The 23,710-nt window shown below is 28.9% G+C and overlaps 1 protein-coding gene across 1 annotated transcript; it reads left to right on the forward strand.

Annotated features, from left to right (window-relative positions):
• The first annotated feature begins 13,929 nt into the window (after positions 1-13,929).
• On the forward strand, positions 13,930-23,695 carry LOC133819991 (phosphate transporter PHO1). Its single transcript, XM_062253385.1, has 15 exons — positions 13,930-14,279; positions 15,608-15,691; positions 15,769-16,009; positions 17,480-17,837; positions 18,578-18,626; positions 19,340-19,411; positions 20,441-20,570; positions 21,414-21,534; positions 21,690-21,939; positions 22,032-22,136; positions 22,230-22,274; positions 22,373-22,525; positions 22,637-22,921; positions 23,005-23,141; positions 23,237-23,695. The coding sequence occupies exons 1-15, from the start codon at positions 13,998-14,000 to the stop codon at positions 23,325-23,327; spliced, it is 2,403 nt and encodes an 800-aa protein (XP_062109369.1). The 5' UTR covers positions 13,930-13,997; the 3' UTR covers positions 23,328-23,695.
• The last annotated feature ends 15 nt before the right edge of the window (positions 23,696-23,710 follow it).

Raw genomic sequence — 23,710 nt, forward strand, 5'->3', positions numbered from 1 at the left:
GAGATTATGAGTAAAGTACTTGGGGAGAGGTCTGACTTTCAAAGAGGAGTAGGTTACAGCAAAGGCAAAGGGAAAAAATCAGCTTCCAGCTCCACAAGTCAGTCACAGGCCCAACCTGCTCATACACCTCAGGAAGACATGGCTACTATGGCGGAAATGATGAAGTCAATGCGTGAAGAGATCCGGATGTTGAAATCTCAACAAGGTCCATCTGGTAATCCTCAGCATACCAGTACAGAAACTGAGTCGCGGTTTGAAAGCCTTCTCCAACGATATTTACCATCACAACCTGAAGGTGGTATATCTTCTCAAAGTCCACCTCCTTGGTCGATGCCACAACAACAACAACAACATGTGTATCCACCTCAACAGAATTATCCAAACACGTACGGACGTTCCTCCCAGTCCCCTCCTTTATATTACCCCGACGTCGCTACCGGATCTCAGACGTCACATCCTAGGCGTCGTGACTTCGGGGATTCATCGCAGCAGCAGCATCCACAGCAGATGTATGGTCAATTTGTGAGTCCGTCGCAGCAGCAGAGGTATGGTCAGTTTGAGAGTTTTTTGCATCAGTCTCCCTCGCCGCGACCACATGCTCGACAATTTAGACCATCTTCGCAGCATCACTCTACACAAGCACCACAGTTTGCTTCACCACCATTGCTGCGCCCTAATACTAGTGATCAAGATATTGATCTTAATGAGTATTTTACACCAAGTTGGCCAGATCAAAACAATAATAATTAGATTACGTTTTTTAATTATATTAAGACAATTGAAATTTTATTATGTTTATGTTATAATTACTTTATATGTAATTAAAATGAGACAATTTGTATTTTTTTATGTTAATTTTATGATTAATTACAATGTTAGTTTTGTTAGATGAATATTAATTGTGTTAATAATTATAATATATGTTAAATATTATTATTTTTAAATAAGTATTATATGTATATTTATTAAGAAATAAAATAAAATTAATTGTTTTATTTTAATATTAGTATTGAGATACCGGCGGATTAATACCGGCGGCACCCGCCGGTAATAATCCGGTCAAAACGGTGTCAGCGTTGCACAACACCGGCGGACGCCCGCCTCTATTAATCCGCCGGTAATAGTGCAATACCGGCGGGTGGTGTCAAACGGTCGGTAATGGTGATAATACCGACCGTTTATTAATGGCGGGACTTTACCGGCGGATTCCCGCCGGTAATAACAAATACCGGCGGATAGACCATGTATTACCGGCGGGATCCTCCGCCGGTAATGGTGATTTTTGTTGTTGTGTAATATATAAATTTTTTTTTCATTATTTGTTTGGACTCTCTATTTTAAAAAAATTATTTTTGGAACCTATATTTTATAAAAAGGTTCAAATAGACCCTTAAACTTAATTTTGATGAAGAAAAAATTGAATATAACAACACAGTTTTTAAGAAGAATACTTTTATTTTTGTTTTGAATTGTTAGTTTGGTAAATTATTTGTGATTTCAGTTGAGAAAATTTTGATCAAAATTGGAGTTAGGGTTCTATTTGAACTATTTTACAAAACATAAGGTCAAAATAGTAATTTGTCGAAAGACAGAGTCCAAACAAATAATGAGATAAAATACAGAGTTAAAAAAGTATAAACATTTTTTTTCAACACCCCTGGTTTCGTGCAATTAACATATATCTTAATAATTAATTAGTTGGATTAATTGCGTTGGCCCCTACTCGTATAATTATGTTGACTTTGATACATTGATATATATCCAAATTATATATATATATATATAGTAGGTGCCATATATTGATATATTGAACGCCCTTAATTACTTTTATGTGATCCATATATATAATTATATATATAATTGTTCTAATTATTATCTTTTATATATATAAGCAAGCCATGGACAGATAGCTCTATGAATTTAGTGGATAGTGACTAGCTAAGAAACACAAGGGCAACAAATTAAACCGATATTCAAAAAATTATAAAACATATTATACATAATTAATTAATAATTTTTTGAGAGAATATAATTAATTAATATTATTTATAGGACTCTATATATTATAATTTTTCCATATATATATATACACACTACAAATAAATGTATCTTTGACAACTTTTTAGTCGCAATAAAAAATTATCTGTGACTAAAACGTCATACTTAATTACAAAATGTCACTAGTGTAATTTTAGTCACAACTTATTATTTTTAGTGATAAATTTTATTGTGACTAAAAATACATTTAGTGATAACAAATTGTGATTTTTGTGACTAATACTTTTAGCCACAGAATTTTTAATGATGACACATGATTTTTCTTTAGTTCAAATTTTTTAATTGTAATCACAAAATTTATTGTGACTAAATAAACAAAGATTTTTTGTAGTGATATGGTGCATAGCAATATTATGTCTCTAAAATATGAAGTTTAGGCCACGTTCCACATATACTGCCGACCAGAAATCTTTTCCAATTTATTTATTTATTATATCTCATAAATGTCATAATATAAATAATAATCCCTCTAAATTTTTAAAATAATATTTATAATAAAAGGAACGTGTGTTTCACTAGCTATAATATATTTAATGAGCCATGTCATGTTGTTGTACGTAATCTAATAATTAATATATATCATCTATATATAGTTACATATATACTATACATATTCATGATCCAGAGATATACAAATTAAATTATTAATTTTTATTTTTAAATAATACAACCATACATATTATATATATATGTACACTCCTTGTAGTGATGATATTTAATGGAAAATAAATAAAAACATTCCTATGTATTGTACATGTTGATATATATTGATATATATATATATATAATCTCTTGGGGTCAAGCTACTAAACCTAATTTTTGTAACCAAAAAAATAATGTGTACTCTCATCAATTGCTCTCTTTTGGATTAACCCCACATGCATGTTGTCCCTTGCTTAGCTTGACCATAATAAACTACAACCATTTGGATCTTCTAGAGCTTTATATACATATATATATATACATGCTAACGTGTTTTGGAATTTATATATATATATATAAATATAGAGGCATATCGGTGCATTCCTCTTAAATTTTTGGATTGGCAAGTATATTCGATACAAATTTTTTGTATGGCGGTGTATATTATAGTTATTTAAAGCATTATGTAAAATTTTAGGAAATTTCGAATAATTTACCATGTAAAAAATAAAGTTCAAATATATAGTTTGTTACACTCGTGGCTTTTTTTTTATATCCTGTTTGAACTTTATTTTTGGTACTGTAAATTATTCAAAATTTTATGAAAATTTATAGGATGTTCTAAATAACTACAATGTACACAGTTATAAAAAAAATCGTCGAAAATACTTTCCGAACAAAAAACACACAGAGGTGGATCGGTGTGCTCCTTTTTGGGAAGTGCACTACAATTTTTGTATATGGTAATTGGCTAACAAAGCCACGTACACTAATTAGTCAATATATACGTATATATGTATGTATAATGGTGCATTACTAGTCACACCATATATAAATATATATATAAGTATGTAACTTGCTTTTTATTTTTTATTTTTTGTTTTGGGTTGGTTCATTTTCTGCCAAAAGCATTTTTTGTGCTATATGACTATATACACTACTGGTCATCTAACACGCTTCTAATATATGTATAAATATATATGGCGTGTATCGCACTATGTCATATATATGTATATATATGACACAATAAGGCTGCATATATGAAGTTAAAAGATAGCTTATTTTGAGATATATTTAATTTATAGTATAGAAAAATATATAAATAAAAATACACAGAGATGACTTTTTGAATTAAGTCTACTACTAATTTATTATTATAGAGGAAAACCGCTAGCTGATCATGTGATAATATATATATTTATATATATAACTATAATTGTAAAAATGGAATATTTTGCATTCTGATTATTCAGCATATATTAGTTATATATATATATAGGTCAAATATATACTGAAATTATCCACTTCAAAAAAAGTACTGCCAGCCATAGATTCTTTTTCTAGATAGACATGGGAGAAAGAAAGAAGGTGGTTAAAATACTTAATTTTTTTCTAATTAAGTATATAATTTGGGAACTGGTGAGAAAAATCAAATCTCTATCTTTTTTCCATTAATAATTATAAATTAATTAAATAAAAAGAAAGCTGCTTTCATATATATATATATATATATATAGTTTGTCTTGTAACCACAAAACTAATTGATATAGATCCATCTTATATATATTTTACCAAATCAATTAATTAGTTTTAATTAGTCAAAACCGTCACATCATGATGTGTAGCTTTCATTAATTATTTATTATCTTTAGTTAATTTAAGCTTTGCCCAATAGCTTTCATCATTTTTTATCTTTAGTTTAAATTGTCTCATTAAGTTTAAATTTTATTTATTACTGGGAGATTTTTTTTTTGAAGAAGAGTTGCATTAAATTAAATCAACTATTATAGGATCAATAATAAATCGAGGACAAGAATCTGACCAAATAAACTCTCTTAGTGACAGAAGTTGAGAGATATTTTGTGGGTAGAATTTTTGGTGTTGTTTGGTAACTATTAAAAAAATAGTTTTTTTGTTTAATTAATTAAAAATTTGACAATTAAACATAAAATAGTGTTTGGTAACTCTATTTTTATTTTTTATTTTTTAAAATTTTAAACAAAATTTATTAAATTCTGAAAATAGAAAATTTTCGCTTTCAAATTTTTTTTAAATTGTTTTCAACTTTTAATTTTTTTTTCTTCTCTTATTCAAATCACCACCTCATTTTATATTGCTAAACAAAACATAAAAATAAAAGTTATCAAACGCATTTATTATTTTTTATTTTTAAAAACAAAAAATAAAAATAGTTTTCAAACATATTTTTATTTTTTAAAATAAAAAACAAAAATAAAAATAATATTTCCATTTTTGTGTTTAAAAAATTTAAAAACAAAAATTTTACCAAACACATCATTTATTAGTCTTTTTTTTTTAGTTAAAAAAGAAGTCATAAATGTCATTATTCTCTTTTTTAATTCCTCATATAATTAACGAAGGCCTTTTTGTCAGTGCTCTAATTTTTTTTTACTGAATATATATACTTTATTAGTGCTGATTTTTATTATCTCTTTTTTTTTAATATAATAAAATAATAACGTGAAAAAAATTGGTTAAAAAAAATAAAAAATATCTTGTCACCAAAAGATTAAGCAGTGGATTTAAGGTGCATATATATTGCACGCCATTTTGTTGATATTATATAATGACTTAAGCATTTATATATAATATAGACATCATTTAACAATGCAAGAATTAGATATATAATAATTATATATATCATATATACATATTTATATGTATATGTATATATTGGCCTTTAAACAAGAGGCAAATTCACAATTAGGTGACCATATTAGTCTGTACCTAAAACAATCCCAATTACAATTAAAGTAAAAGCACTAAGCTCCATGCATGATCAAGAAAACAATATATAATATTGAGTGTTGCTATTTGGCATCTTAAGGTGCCCAACGCCACATGATGTGACATTTCATGATTGGTTAGCGATATCTCATAATAATTATTAAATTGAAATAAGTGAGACCCGATATTAGATTGCACCAATAGCAGTATGACACATACTTGTAGTGTTAGGCACCAAAAGCTGGCAAAACAGGTCACGATACGATAACACGACACGAACATGGCACGATTAATTGACACGAATTGACACGATTAACTACAAAATTTAATAAAATATATAAAATAAATATTTGTACAAATTTTGTTTAATCATTTTCATATAAATAAAATGACAAGCATAAACCTCACGAGCTAATTTAGCTTTTTTGTGAGAACTATTTCATAAAATTCAACCAAATTAATCATTCTATTGATTAATTAATTTTTGACATACTGATCAGAATGACGATTTTCATTAAACGGGTCATAAACAGGTAACACGCACGAACACGATTATAAATGGGTTGACACGCTAATACGAATTGACAGCCCCACCAGTGGTGCCCTGACCAATTCTCTATAATATTTAATAAGGGATAATTAATAACATGCTCCTTAAAAACATGTAGATGTGTATATCAATATGATATAGAAAATGGAGAATTATTATAATATATATATGTGACATTTTTGAAAGGTTTAACTTAAAGAACACTCCCAATGAAAAAGTAAGGCAGAAAGTGGTACATCTCCAGTTTACAAAAATGATATTGGTCTTTGCTTTCTTGGAAGAAAAGTGATAAACACTAACCAGAGCAACTAGACATTGAAATTACTATTTTATCAGATTCTTTTTCATAGATTTTTTTTAAAATAAAAAATAAAAAAATAAAAGTTATTGAATATTATTGGTATTGCATTCAAGTGAGAATGTACCAAAAGTATAGCTGTGCATGGCTCTGGTGGCATGGATAGAGTCAAAGTACATAATAATATATTGGAGAATGATCAAGTATTGTCTATATCTATACAACTATACATACATATATATATAGATATATCCCAAGAAAAAGGGCAACAATCCTTGATTCCTATTGATTAATATTTTCTACAAAAGATAGAGATATATGGAGTGCTTATCTGACTAATAATATAATTAGTAAGACATCTTTAGATTAAATAAAAGAGAAGACCAATTGATATAAATAAAGAGACATTTGCTGAATATATGACTGAATCTGTATATATATATTCTCAATGAAGATTCTCATATTTTTCTTCACACGTATATATGACATACTTATATATATACTTTTTGTTTTTAAAAATAATAATAATTAGAAATGGAAAAAAGTACTCATGGGCCGCCATGCACCACTATGGGAAATTAGTCTCAATATATATATATATAAATATGTATATATGTATGTATATATAAATATGTATATATGTATGTATAATAATAAGAAAATAAATGCAAGTTGCTATAGCTCATGCATGTGATTGTCACCCAACTTAATTACTTATAACAGACTATACACTGACTGATCAATATAAATGTATGTACTTTGTTGATCTAAATCTAATTGATGAGATGAATAGGGTTCCAGCAATATCCCATTAATTATATATATGATTAAAACTTTTAATTTTGCTGACTCCCTATAGTGATGGGTAAATATTCTTCTCTTATTAGAATCATAAAAAGTTGTTCTCAAAAGTAAAAGGTATATATATATTTATAGGGGAATTCTTCTGTAGGTTTTACTTAAAGCATTATTGGTGAGATTCTTAGTGTTCTTGACCTTTAAATAGTTTTATGCGTGATTTTTTTTTATGACTGTGTATATTATAGCTATTTAGAGCATCAACACGATTTTTAGAAAATTCTGAATAGTTTACAGTATCGAAAACTAAGTTCAAACATGTTGTTGCACGCGTGACTAATTTTTTTTATGCGCGTGGAAAGCAACATGTTTGAACCTAGTTTTCGGTACTGTAAACTATTCAAAATTTTCTAAAAATTTGCATGATGCTCTAAATAGCTACAATATACACGGTCATAATAAAAAAATCGCGCCGAAAACTATTCACGAGTCGAGAGTACTGAAAGTCCCACCGGTAGGACTTAAAGTAAAGCCCTTGTACAAGAATTGTCCTCTCTCTTGTGACGCCCCACGTTACTATGGCTGCTTTCTGAAATGACGACTGACCCTACAAACCAACACGAGTTTTTTCAGCGTGCTTTGTCCTCACTCACATGCTTCCTAGGAAAACTTTTCAGGAGGTCACCCATCCCTAGATTACCCCAGGTCAAACACGCTTAACTTTGGAGTTCTCAATTGATAGGCTACCGAAAAGAAGATGCATCTTGTTGATATAGGTAATACTCATTAATCCATTTAAGCCCTCTTCAACTGTGTAGTCCCATACCTACACAGTCTTAGAATCATCACACTTGACCTTCCTCAGGCGGTGTGAGATTGCACAGCTTACCCGGTCTTTCCCCTTACGGATCACGGGATTATGACTGTAACATCTCTATATATATATATATCTGAATAATGTGAATGAAATTGGTTTGGGTTGTGGTGTGGTGTGGAGGAGTGAGTGTTGTAGTGGAAGAACACAAAAATGGTGCAATGTTCCAACGTCATCCACACTAAGATTGTAAAGTGTTGGATAATAGTTGCAACAGCTGACTTTAGTGAGATTTATCAGTAAATTAATAATCATCAACACATTAACATTATTATTATTAGTGAAGATAACAATTAAGTAAATAATAATAATAATAATATTGAATGAATGAATGCCCACTAAATTAAGGTATGTGTGTAGCAGTGTGTGTGTGTTTGTCCCTTTCCACACTGTACAAAACAACTCCCAAATAGTACTTTAGTACTATTCTATTCTATTCTATCAATCTTTAAGTAACACACTATACAAACCACCCTACCTATTGGCCATTGGCTATTGAATAAGTTAAAACAAAATGAAAGATTCATAAAGGTATATATATAGAGCACTCACAATAATAAATCACCAAAATAATCCCATTTTTTCCATTTTACATATTCTTTTCTCTATATATCATTTAATCGATGCATCTACAGAGATCTATATATGGGGATCAGACACTGTAGCTTTCTGTAAAAATATATAAAGGATTCTCTATATTCTAGTAGAGTTTTGAGTATTTTAGAGCTTCTGCTCTGTGAGTAGTATTAGAATATTCTGGCAAAGAATCTGTACACGTGTTTCAATGCAACAAAAGAGAGAGACAGAATCACCACTTGTAGTGGTAGTGCTTCTTCTTATTAATATATATATATATATATTTATTGCATTAATTACACGTCACATGGGTTTTCAAACAAACACCTTAATTCCTATATAATCAATTAATGACCGAACATTCGAACCATATATATATCTTATGTAATGCTTCTTTACCTCCATCTCCAATTAATAATTAATACATATCTATATATATATATATATATATATGGTACTTTAAGTACATCTCCAACTGATCTACTTTAATTTATTGAAATTTTTTTGAAAAAAATTGTACAACATTATACATAGTTACAATATATATTGTCATATAAAAAAATTTTAAAATTTAAAATTATATTTTATAGGTGCCGAAAATAGAAAAAGAATACACTGATATTGTAAAAAAAATAGATGTGTTATAGCCATTCTCTTTTGAACTATAAATAAATTTTTAAAGAAAACATATATTAATTCCAATCAATTCTCATTAAAGTCAATATTGAGATCAATTGATAAATATTCTCAACAATATGAATTTAGTTACTCAATTTTATTTATTGAGATAAAGGTCTCATCGATGTAAATATAGTATTTTGGTCACAATCTCTCTGTTCATTCTCATAGTCTCTATTTAATAATTAGTGAAAATTTGGAAATCATTTACCCTCACTAATCATCTTCCTCTTTTATTGTGAAGATCGAATACTCTTAGATCAAAGTTATCAAGATCAATAGTTTGAGGTATACTAGCTATATCGATCCATCCTTATTTAATTTTTGCAATAATCCTATTCATTTTATTCCAAGATTGTTTATATCTATATAATTTCTTGCATTTGGTATGAGGTTTTATCTACTACATATGGCTAATCCTAGCTATAGAAAGAGAGCCTGAATTTATTTGGACAAATAATGTTTTTGTCATGATATAATGAACTCATAATTAATGTATAATATTAGATCATATATATATATACGCATGCATGCGTAGCTTAATTAGAGCTTTGTGGAAGATGAGACAATTAATGAGCTTGCTAATTAACTAATAAGGGAGAATTCATTTTAATTAACTGTATATATCATGGGATCCACCTTATTAATTTAAACGAATTAATACCGGTATATTAATTAATTGTATTATACTTTTGCTAATTAATCCCATATTAATTATAATTAGAATTTTCTAAGTTTCTAATACAAATAAGGCATAAACCCTTTTGATCTCCACTACTATAAAGAAAGATGACATATCTAATTAATCTTTAGTAATGACTATATATATAATAATTAATGTGATTATTGAGAGTACTACTGTAGTATTTCACATATGTAAGTAATATTATCATCAATATTAAGATGGGTCGATTTATTAAAATATATAATAATTTACATTGATCAATATTTAATTTATATTTATTTTTTTTCCTTTACTATAAATTATTATTAAAGCCTCAAATAATGGAAACAACACAAATCACATAATTAATTAAGGTGCGTATGAATTAATGGAAACCATTATCTCATAAATATAATTAGTTATTAATCATGTCTAATAGACCAAATACACGTATATTTATATATATAGAGTCTCCCTCAAATTGTTATGCATACTAATTAAAAATTCATTAAATAAGTATACTAGTTCCAATCAAATTAATGAGACACAAAAGCCTTCATAAGTTAATGGAAATGCTTTTAGTAATTTAGTGATTAATAAATACACACACAATTAATTAATTAAGTGTGCAAATTAAATGTGCGTGAGTGTGAGTGGTAGTGGGTTATGTGGGTACTCTTTCTGAAAAGAAAGGGACCTGGCCTGGCCTGGCCTTATTCATGACATCAAAACAAGGATTATATATATATAAATATATTTATAGGGTTTAGATTAACCCTGGTGGAATACCCTACTTCTCCACTTACCCACTATAATAATAATAATAATAATAATTAATTTTTAAAAAAAATCTATAATGTATAAATAATTAATTTTATTGGCCAATTTTCCACTTATGCCCATTTTAATTTATATATATATATGCATGGCTATGACTGCACCACATAGGATCCCAGAGGGTAAATCAGTTACTTGACAAATATTCATCATATTTTTATTTATTATAAATTATTATTTTGATAGATTTTAGTTGATGGCAGTTCATTTTAATTTTATCTGGTAGATCATATATATAATATATGTTTATATTAATTAAGCCTTGTGATTTGATCACTTTTTCATTGACAAAACAGTAGTATAATATAATAATAATTATAATGGGAAATTGATGGTAAATTGTTGTGTAAGAAATAATTAATTAAGATTAGGATTCATGAGCTAATTAAAATGATAAGTGATGATATAGCTCCACGTAATTGTGAGGAAGATCATAATTAAAGCAATATCTAAGCCCTTAACTTAATTAATGGTTTTTCTTTGGCAACCTGAATTAAATGCTTTCCAGCCAAAAAAATAAAATTAAATGCTTTCAGATTAGTCTTAAAGTTCTTCTTCTTCTTCCAAAGAATGTAATAGAAAGCCCAAGTCAAGATGATAAAGTCTTGCATAAACTAAGCCTAAATTTTCTTAAATAATCTAGAAAAGTTACATCTAATTATTATAATTCATAATCCACTTTTTTCTTGTAGGAATTTTCTCATTTGTGGACTTTGGTAGAAAATATTTTAGGTGCTCAGTATTCATTATTGATGACTACTTTGTCATTTGGTGAAAAAAATTTAGTCACAACAAAAAAATTGTTTGACTATAAAAAGTAATATCTAGTCAGAACTTATAACTAATATAGTGTAGTTTTAGTAATAATTTATTCTAAATAATGAAGAAATTTATTGCAACTAAAAATACATTTAATCACAACAAATTATAATTTTTGTGATGGGAAAATACCAGTTTGACTCTTGTATTTTGTTCGAATACTCGATCGGCCTTTTATGTTTTGTTAAATGACATTTCGGATCTTGTTTTTTGCAAAATGGATCAAAATAGTACACTGAGCCCAATTATGATCAAATATTTTTCAATATGACCAAAATGTCATTGAATTTTTGATTTAGTGAATTAATTAAATAATTAAAGATATATTTTAAAATAATATATTAATTAATTTACAAATAATAATTTTAAAAATAATATACATTTTCCCTTTTTGTGACTCATACTTTGAGGGTGAGCTTTTCTAAATTATATATTGAGGACAATATTGATATATTTAGGTTGGTCCAACAAAAAATTTGTGTAATTATAAAATATTGATTTTTTTTTCATAGATGACTGACTTTTTAAGTTTTTTTTTTAATTACAAAATAGCGGTATTTGTATACATAATATATAGCTAGTACATTTATATATATATATATTCAAAATTCATTACACAAATACCACACACATATACTATCTCTCTCTATTTTTTTTCTTTTTCATATTCTAAAAAATACATTTATAATATATATATTTTAAAACATTCAGATAAAAAAATTACAAAAAATATATATATACATTATTTAAAAAAAAACTATGAAAAAAATAAATTAAAGAATATTAAAAAAAATTGAGATAGTGTTAAAAATAATTTAGGTGTAAATATAATGATACAATAATTAATAATTAATAATTGTCGCTTATTATTCTTTGTTGAAAGAAGTCAGGTCTACTGGAGACCACTCCACTTTGTAAATTAAATTGTTCTCTTTCATTCATTTTTCTCGATCGATGTGGAAAGAAAAAAATATCAAAGTAAACGTTCAAAGTTCAGAATATTATTAATTCCTATTTCAATTATTACTTAGATACTTAATTTCCACTACATGTAAAATTAAGAAGATAAATATATCATATATAATAAGAGAAAAATAAAAATAGCAATGAATTATTCTAGATATATGTGTAAGTTAAATACCTTTCACATTAGTAGAATTCAATTGATAGAGATTATTATATCATGTAAATTTAGATTAATTATAACACAAATATTAAAAGACAAATTGGTGACAGATGACTTATTTTGAAGTGATATTGCACTCTGACCTATTTTTGATAATTTTTTGCAAATAACATCGGTCTAAAATTCGACTAGTTGTCTAAAATTTTCGACTGGCTGTTTGAATTTTTCAACCAGTCAATAAATCCTTAGTAAAATTATTTTTTATAAAAAAGAAAATATTATTATAATAATATTGACACATCTTATAATAATAATTAAAATGAAGAAACAAAATGAAATAATAAAGACAAAATAATTAAAAAGAAATAAAAACCCAAGTAGTTTATTTTTGGACAATTGCATTGTCATATGGATCAGTCACATATACTTTAAAAAAATTAAAAACAAAAAGATTTAATTCAATAAAAATTGTTTGAAACTAGATTGTATTGTAGATTGTCAAGTGAACAAGAAACTTATGAGTACTAATTTAGGAGAAAATTGTTAATTAATTAAGTGGTTGCAAAGCCTGGTTTTGGAGACCATTCCATTAGGTTGTTGTCTTTGATCAATTTTCTCCAGAAAAATATATATATGTAAAATTAATAAGAAGATATATTTGCCAAAAATAATAAGAATAATAGTTCTAGTATCAATCTATTATTGTATGTGTAAATTAAGTACCTTTCACATTATAATGACCGAGACTACTATACCATGTAAATTTAAATTACAAAAGTCATTTATTATAATTAATTGCAGAAATTATTTTATTAAAAAAGAATAGGATTTATAATAATGAACAAAATCTTATATTAATATATATAAAAAGAAAAACAAAATGAAATAGCTTAGTAAGTTTACTTTTGGGCAGTTGCATAGTCACATACATCACCTAGCTACTTATGTGTACAAAAAGTCATCAACTTTATTAGTATAATTTCAAAAATACCATAAATAATGTATGTTATATATATATATACAAATCTTATCTTACAATTGTTTCACTTAATTCACATATATACATGACTTAAATACACAAACTTTAACCTTGTTGGGTAAATGATATCCATCCTATAGAATATATTCTTTTTTTCTTTCTTTCTTCCAAAATAAAAATAAATAAAAAATAAAAAAAAAACATAAATTTAATTATAATATCAACACGTCTCTATATATATTATATATATATATATAAACTTAAGCTAGCTCTCCATGGCTCCCTTCATATAATTCTTTCTCTCTTTCTTTCTTTTTCTTTCTCTTCTTTTGGGCTTCATTTGATCAAAAATGGTGAAGTTCTCAAAGGAGCTTGAAGCTCAGCTAATACCAGAATGGAGAGAAGCTTTCGTCAACTACTGGCATCTCAAGAAGCAAGTAAAGAAGATCAAGCTTCTGAAATCAGCTCCCAAAACACTCCCCGGCGCCGCCCAAGACGGAGACAATCACACCCCAAACTTATTCGGTCGCTCCATTTTCGACCCGATTCGATTCCTTGCCAGTAAATTAGTCTCCGCCAACTCTTTCTTTGATTCATCGTCTTCTGATCATGATAAAACTGAATTGATTCAGGTACTAATTAATTAATTAATCTCTTTAATTATCTATCTATATATATATATTGCATTTTTTATTTTGAGTTGTTTTCCGGTGGTGGGTTTTTCCGGCGACAGAATTCTGTTTTTGAGGAGTTGGGTTCTGAAAATTATAAAATGTAGTTCCGAAAATCAAGATTGCTTTTTATTTTTTGGGTAAGAAAAATTAACATGTGATGACGTCAATTTCCGGTAAAAAAAAAAAAAAGGAATTGTGTAAATGATTTCATTTGGGTTTGAATGGTTATGATTACGTACAAGTCTCTTTCTCTTTCTTTCTATACATAAAATGTCCAAGTGAGTTTTGTATATCTCACAAAGATTAATTTGTTTTAATTAAGATTTTTGGTTATTATTAGGCTAATCACCGGACTTTACAGGCAGAAGGGTCCCATGGTATATAACCTATATGAGGTCCAAAGTTGCCACCTTTATTATTATTTGAGTGTTAATATTTTTAAGATATTCTTAATATTTATTAAATTTAAATGTACGATTACAATAATTTCTTGAGATGTTGGGGGTCGATTTTCATTTCCATATTTCACCACAACTATTATTTGTGCCGTGAATGTTTTGAACCCTATTACATATATATATTTATATTTATATATATATATGTGTGTTTGCGTGGATCCCATTTATCATCATAGTTCATATGTATTCACATTTGTTGCCCTTTAATATATATAAATATGAGTTATATATTTATCGTCTTTTACTAATACGTGATTAGCCATGTAAATTTCACGTGATCAATAGTAGTTTAAATAAACTATATATAAACGTAAAAAAAAAAGTAAAAAATTCATTAAAATCAGTTAAAAAAAAAAGAAGAAGAAACTTTATCATTATGATTTACTCATTAATATTAGGAGCACAAAGCATCAAAAGATGGGGTCATTTTTGTCACTACCTATATATATATAGGGATCTGAGACCTTTATTAATTTTTTTTTTTTTTTAAATTTCTTGTCCTTTCTTCTTTGCAATTTGTCTGGATCAATGTGAAAATGCCTTTGTTCGTTTTAAAAGCTATGTGTACTAATTATAAAAAATGTTTCTTTTTTTTTTTTATTTTTTATAATATTTGATATTTTTGTATTAAAGTTTGGAGGGTTTTGTTATTCTCTCACGAAATACCATATAGGAAAAAGGAAACGGTTGTACACGCACTCGCTTATATATCACGAACTCATCGTGACATCAAATAATAAATAAATAAATAAATAATCAAAATAATTAAGCCATAATGATGATATATTATTATTTGATTAAACAAAAATTGTATTGTAATTGTGACAGGTTAAGCGTAAATGCTTGGATGGTGAAGAAGATCATGAGATTTATGAAACTGAGCTTGCTCAGTTATTCTCTCAAGAAGATGAGGTATTAATATTAATTAATTTATATTATGGTACGTACGTACTTACTAATGAAATTAATTAATTTATATATATATATAGGTGAAGACTTTTTTCGAGAAATTAGATGAAGAGCTTAACAAAGTTAACCAATTTTATGTCACAAAAGAAGATGAGTTTCTTGAGAGAGGAGAAATTCTTAACAAACAGCTTCAGATTTTGGTTGACCTCAAACTAATTCTCAAAGACCGTCGCCGGAAAAATTTGCCGCAGGCCAAGCTCGGCTCCGGCGGAAGTGCTCCTTGCTCGTGGTCATCTTCTCCCCGGAGCTCCGATTACACCGGTAACACTCTTTTTCTTTTTTTCTCTTATTAAGCTAATAATAATGAATTTATTAGAACCCACTTAAGAATAATTAAATCCGAGGGTAATATGGTCAAACTAGTATATGTTATGATTGGTTTTCTTGTAAAATAAATAAATAAATAAACTGTGTTAAATTCCATTTCGTCCGTATATATATATATATATAAAATAAAACTTGTTGTGGGGTTTGAATTTTGATTACGGCGGTTGACCTCGAGACTTTGACCTAAAATATGTCATATTTTGGTTCTCAATGTTTTCTAATATATAATAATTTTCTAAGTTATGTAAAGATAATAAAGTAAAACCAATTAGAATCGAGCCAAAAATTATGTATCATTAAATTTAGTTTGTTGGGGAGGCTTTACTTTTTAGTTTTTCATAATTTTGGGCTATATTTTAACTTATATATTATAAGAAGAAGAAGAAGAAAAAAAAACAAATAAGGGCTGCTGCCCCCCAAACTTGAACACTAGCTAATTAATATTTATTGTGTTTTGATATATATATATAAATATATATATTTATATATACTAGCCAACAAGCCAAATATTAAGGAAGAAACAATATATATTTATATCGGTCAAAAAATAGAAAATGAGATGTAATAAATCATATACTTATATAGAAACATGTAGAAGTTTTTCGAGGCTCTATAGTCAAAGAATGAAGATCCTATAGTCAATATTAGACAACTGATTATTAATCCACCGACAAAATAACTATATTATATATATATATATATATTTTTTTTTCATGTTATATATATATGTTGTGTATATATGTATGTATTTCCTAAAAAAGGAAATAAAAGTATTCCAATAAAAGCAACCATATATAATCAAAGCTAGCTAGGTGTGTCCCCACAAAAACAAAGAAAACTAGTTTGTTTTACTTTGTATGTTTGTTGAGTTAAATAAAACAAAAGATATGATATCTCTGTTTCACACGTACATACAGTTGGGGTTTTGGGACTTGAATTTTTTTTCTTTCTTAGGGTAATTCTTAGCTAAAGTTTCACTTTAAATTCTACTAGTCTGGTTCTTAGTATTATTGACCCGTGAATAGTTTTCAAGGCAATTTTTTTTATATGATCGTGTATATTGTAGCTATTTAGAGCATTCTACAAAATTTTAAAAAATTCTGAATAGTTTACAATACTGAAAACTCAGTTCAAATATGTTGTTGCACACGTGACTAATTTTTTTATACACGTGGAAAGTAACATGTTTGAACCGAAAATTTGCAGATGCTCAAAATAACTACAATATACACAGTCATTAAAAAAAATCACGCCAAAAACTGTTCACGGATCAAGAAATACTGAAAGTCCCACCAATAAAGCTTAAAGTAAAACTCTATAAAAGAATTGTTCTATATATAATCAAAATAATCTAATAAATAATTAATAATAATTTGTGCATGGCATATGATTTTGGTTATACAGAGAGTGAAAACGACGATCGATCTATGAACAATGAGACAACAGTAATAGAGATATCAGAAACAGCTGAGGCCATAGCGACCCTAGAGAAGAATGGTATAAATTTCACCAACTTAGGGACGAGAACGAAAACGAAGAAAGGGAAGCCTAAGATGGCCATGAGGATCGACATTCCAGTCACCACTCCCACTCGAACAATCTCTGCCCTAACTTCCATGCTCTGGGAAGATCTGGTCAACAACCCTAAGAAGGAAGGCCATGGCGAGTACATCAATAGGAAGAAGATTCAGTGTGCTGAGAAGATGATTAGAGGAGCTTTTGTTGAGCTCTATAGAGGCCTTGGTTTGCTCAAGACTTACAGGTATATATATATAATTATTATACTATTACTTGATTAATTACGAATACAAGTTATTATTATGGAAAATAAAGCATATAACTTTTTTTATTTGTATATATATATATATTTATATATACAACAATTCGGCTTTCATTTTAAGTTCTATGGTTAGACTCTCAATGTTCTCGACTTTTGAACAAATTTTGGCGCAATTTTTCTTATGACCGTGTATATTGTAGCTATTTAGAGCATCGACGCGATTTTTAGAAAATTTTGAATAGTTTATAGTACCAAAAACTAGATTCAAACATGTTGTTACATACATGATTAATTTTTTTTATGCACGTGGAAAACAACATGTTTGAACCTAGTTTTCGGTACTGTAAACTATTCAGAATTTTCTGAAAATTTGCAGAATAGCTCTAAACAATTACAATATACACGATCATAAAAAAAAATTGCGCTGAAAACTGCTCACAAGTCGAGAATATTAAAAGCTCAACCGAGTAGAGCTTATATATGTATATATTTGTTAAAAGTGAAACAAACATACATGAGTTTTAAATGGTTCCCCAAAACTTGCCTTGTTTTCAAGTGAACTTTTGGAAAAGCAGTATTTGTAAAACGCTCCCACAATAGTAGTGGCTTTCCACTTTTGATTTGGAGTAATATATTATACATATAACAATAAAGTTTTTATTTGTGATTTTACACTAATTAATCCAATTATTAATTTTGGTTTTTGATATTTGTTTTGGCAGCACGTTGAATATGGTTGCTTTTGTGAAAATCCTCAAGAAATTCGATAAGGTAGTATTAATTAAGTTAATAAAATGTTTCTAGTAACATATTAATTTTTATTTATTTATAGGTAGAAAGCCCTATGTTATGCAGTGACAATTTATTTTTATTCAAAGGTTGTTTTGGCTGGAGCCTTCTCATTCAAGAGAGGGGACTATACTCACATGAAGAATGTGAAATTCTTCTAACAAACTATTTTTTTTTTTTAAAATATATATAAATTATAACTTTTTTTGTTGTCCAAAAAAAACAAATAAATTAGTATATTATTGTTCAAATGTTGTTACTCAATAACTCTTTATTTAATTTTAGGTAAATACTCATTTGGTATCTTGTGTTTGATCAAAATACATATTTAGTACTCTATGTTTTTAATAATACTATCTCTGTGACCCTAGACTTAAATTTTGTCAATAAAATTTATCAACATCATCAAACTGTCCTTAATTATATGAGTTTCAAATTTAAATTTAATTACTTAATTGTATATAATTGATGTCAGTTTGGTCAAATTGATAAAATTTTATTATTCAAATTTGAGACTAGAGTATCAAATATGCACAATATCAAATTATTGAAGTCATAGGCCAAATCTGTATTTCGATAAGAGAGAGACTACGAAATAGCTATATTCCCTTTAATTTGGTTGGATTTTGATGATTTGGAACATATCATTAATTGGTACAGCTTTTCCTTTTAAATGATAATAATTGGAAAAACAGGTATCGAATCAGCAAGCTTCCGCAAGTTATCTTAAAGCCGTGAAGAGATCACATTTCATCAGTTCTGATAAGGTAAAAGTTCTACACACACACGCATGCATACGTATACATATACATATACATAGATGCATACATATATATATGACTTTTATTTGAGAGAAATTATAATCAATGTCCAATAAATATAAATAATAATAATAATAATAATTAATAAAAGTGGGGTGTAATGGCGTCTAAATGGGTCCTCTCCAGTGTCCTCCACAACCCATAAGATTGTGTTGTTGTTGTGCCAAGTAAAATAGTGTTAATCTATTTGATGATATGATTGATCGATTATTCAAACTAAAGTATTATATATATATAGGGTATTTTTATGTTAGGGGTTAGAAAAAGAGCCATATATGGTGAGTCTCTTTTGTGTTCCCGATTCGTGAGTATAGTTTTTTACGCGATTTTTTTATGACTGTATATATTGTAGTTATTTAAAGCATCTTGTAAAATTTTAGAAAATTCTGAATAATTTGCAGTACCGAAAACAAGGTTCAAATATGTTGTTTTCCACACTCATAAAAAAATTAATGATGCGTGTAAAACTTGTTTAAACCTAGTTTTCGATACTATAAATTATTCAAAATTTTATGAAATTTTACAGAATGTTTTAAATAACTACAATATACACATTCATTAAAAAAAAAAATCGCACCGAAAATTATTCACATATCGAAAACACAAAAGAGCTCCACCGATAGGGCTCCTTTTTAAGCCCCGAAATTCCCTAGATATATTATTAGTTTATTTCTTTGACTTCATCTCAATTGGTTCAGCGTAAGAAATAATTAAAACAGCTCCAAAAGTAGTGTTTGCCACCTGTTTAGTAAGTTTATATAACAATATATATCAATATTAGCAATAGCAATAAACTAAATCTAAAGGTGAAAAATGTGAGACAACCACACTTGTCTTTTTCCTCTTTTCAAACACAGCTAGAATTGTTTAATTAAAATGGGTTTTTTAATAGTTTTCTAATTCGTTAAGATTAATTACATGTACTGATTATATATATATTTATATTAATTAGATGATTTTGTTGTTTTCAATAAGGTTGTTAGACTAATGGACGAAGTGGAGTCCATATTCATAAAGCACTTTGCTAACAATGACAGAAAAAAGGCAATGAAGTTCTTGAGGCCCCATCAGCACAAAGATTCTCACATGGTCACTTTTTTTGTTGGTAAATAATTTGACTCGTTTCTCTTCTATTCCCTTATTTATTTATTTTTTTTACCTTTTGATCTCTTTATTTTACGACCATTAATTATATGGCCTAATGATACAAAGTTTCAACAAAATTTTGAACCTTTTTCTTCTAATGGTCGGTCCAATAAATCAAATAAAATATATATATAAAAAAAAGGTAACACTACTACCATGAAAGAGCTTTTCCAACCACAGAAAGTATGACATTATAGTTTTATTGAATAAAAATCCCATCTTTCTTTTGACATCATCAATTTGATTTGAATTGAATTGTTTTGTAGACATGATTAGTCATGTGACTAAGCTTTAACTAATGCTCCATTAACCAATGCTACAAACCTGCTGGCCACTTATTTGGACAGTGGAGTTTTACTCACGAAATTAGTGTTGGGCCACTTATAACAGTGAACCCTTTTTTTTTCTACAATTTTTTACTTTTTATTATCTTTATTTTATATGGTGAGCCTTTTAATAAAGCTTATGATATAATATTTTGGACAATTTTTCTATTGGGCTTCACTTTAAATTTTATCGGTAGGGTTTTCAGTGTTTCTCGACTTGTGAACAGTTTTCGGCACGATTTTTTTTATAACCGTGTATATTGTAACTATTTAGAACATCCTACAAATTTTCAAAAAATTCTGAATAGTTTACAGTACCGAAAACTTGGTTCAAACATGTTGATTTCTACGCGCATAAAAAAAATTAATCACACGTGCAACAACATGTTTGAACCTAATGATAGGGCTTAAAGTGAAGCCCGGTAGCAGAATTCCCCATCATATTTATTTATTTATTTGGTTGTTTTTTGGTGCAGGGTTGTTGACAGGTTGTTTTGTATCACTATTCAGTGTGTACGCAATGCTGGCACACATATCAGGAATTTTCTCCCCCAGCAAAGGAACTGCTTATATGGAAACTGTCTACCCTGTTTTCAGGTGCTCTTTTTACTCATCTTCTATCCCAAGTAACCTAAAATCATGAAACCAAACGTAACATAATTTGCTTAGAATTGTAATGAAAACCAAATATCAGTACAAACAAATCTTCTAATAATATGTTCTGATTGAATGAATGACTGACTACTGTGCAGTGTGTTTGCATTGCTGAGTTTGCACCTGTTTATGTATGGATGTAACCTGTTTATGTGGAAGAACACAAGGATCAACTACAACTTCATATTCGAATTCTCGCCAAGTACTGCTCTTAAGTACAGGGATGCTTTTCTCATATGCACAACCTTCATGACTGCAGTTGTAGGAGCCATGGTCCTACATCTAATCCTAAGGGCCAGTGGATTTTCTCCGCGCCAAGTTGATGCCATTCCAGGGCTTCTGCTTATGGTATAATTAGTAATTAACTGCTCAATAAAAGTTCAGACAGGACTCACTCGAAGCCATGATCATGTTGGTCTAATGGTATGGTTTTATCTCAGGTTTTCATAGCATTCCTGGTTTGCCCATTTGACATCTTCTATCGTCCAACCCGGTACTGCTTCATCCGCGTCATTCGCAACATAATTTGCTCTCCATTCTACAAGGTACATTTGGCTGCTGCTTTGTTTATATTCAACTAGTTTTTCATATGATGATACTTAATGATTCGAGGGTACTGCTTGTATCTATCTCTGCAGGTTTTGATGGTTGACTTTTTCATGGCTGACCAACTCACTAGCCAGGTACTTACTTACTTACTTACTACTACTCAAGATAGTAAGACAGCAATGGAAATGAATGAGTTATTAACCAAACTGACTTTGTGTTTGTTCATTCATAGATTACATTGCTGAGACACATGGAGTCAACAGCCTGCTACTTTCTTGCTGGTAGTTTTAGAAAGCATCAATTTGAAACCTGCCACTCTGGAAGGCTCTTCAGTGAACTTGCTTATGTTATCTCATTTTCGCCCTACTACTGGCGTGCCATGCAGGTAACTAATTCTCCTCATAATTGCCTAAGTTTGAAAGGAGAGTACTTACTTGTATCTATCTAGCATAGCTGTTAACATGTGATTTTGTTTCTTCTTTGAATGAAACTAAAGTGTGCAAGAAGATGGTTTGACGAATCTGACCCCACACATTTGGCTAACATGGGCAAGTATGTGTCTGCAATGGTGGCTGCTGGAGCTAGAATAACTTACTCAAGGCAGCCTCACCATGACCCCTTGTGGTTTTCAATAGTGTTGGTCACTTCTGTGGTGGCTACAGTCTATCAGCTGTACTGGGATTTTGTCAAGGACTGGGGTCTTCTGGACCGAAAATCCAAAAACGCATGGCTTAGAGATGATTTGATTCTCAAGAACAAAAGTGTCTACTATGTTTCCATGGTAGGTTTCTCTTCTCATCATTTTCCTCCCTATGAATGCTATTTACAATGGAAAGAAGTTCTAATAAATGGATTGGATTGCAGGGCCTGAATATTGTTCTAAGAGTAGCATGGGTGGAAACAGTGATGGGTTTCCGAATTGGAGCTGTTGAGTCGAGATTGGTAGATTTTCTTCTGGCTTCATTGGAAGTTATTCGTCGTGGGCATTGGAATTTTTACAGGTACCACTTTCTCTGCTTCTTTTCTACATGTATATATTGAGTCATGAATGATAGAGAATGAGGTAGAGCTTACAAGTTTTGTTGAAATTTTACAGGATAGAGAATGAGCACCTGAACAATGTAGGAAAGTACAGGGCTGTGAAGACTGTTCCCTTGCCATTCCGAGAGACTGATTCTGATGGCTGAGACTGTGTTTTGTTGTATGCACTACTAAACATACCCCGGCCGGGAGTCACATAATGGCTAATATTGGAGCAAAGCAAAGCCAGAAAAGGCAGAGAGTTGGATCCACATTTTGTTATTTCTATGGTGCGTGTGGCAATCACTCCCACTCCCACCATTACTGCAATTGATCTTAAAGTACGAACCTGTCTGTGCGGCGCGCGCCAAGTGCAGTGAAGCAACCAAGCGCCGCTCCAATATACCCAATACCTCTCCCTCTTCTCTCTTCATTTGTAAATTTTGGCATTTTTAACATCAATAATTTGCTGGCTGCTAATGCTAATCAATATGTACTCTATATATATATACACACTTCTAAACTATTTTGCTCTCATCTTTCTCTGCTG

Source organism: Humulus lupulus, chromosome 2 (genome assembly GCF_963169125.1).
Source record: "Humulus lupulus chromosome 2, drHumLupu1.1, whole genome shotgun sequence".
Lineage (NCBI taxonomy): Eukaryota > Viridiplantae > Streptophyta > Magnoliopsida > Rosales > Cannabaceae > Humulus > Humulus lupulus.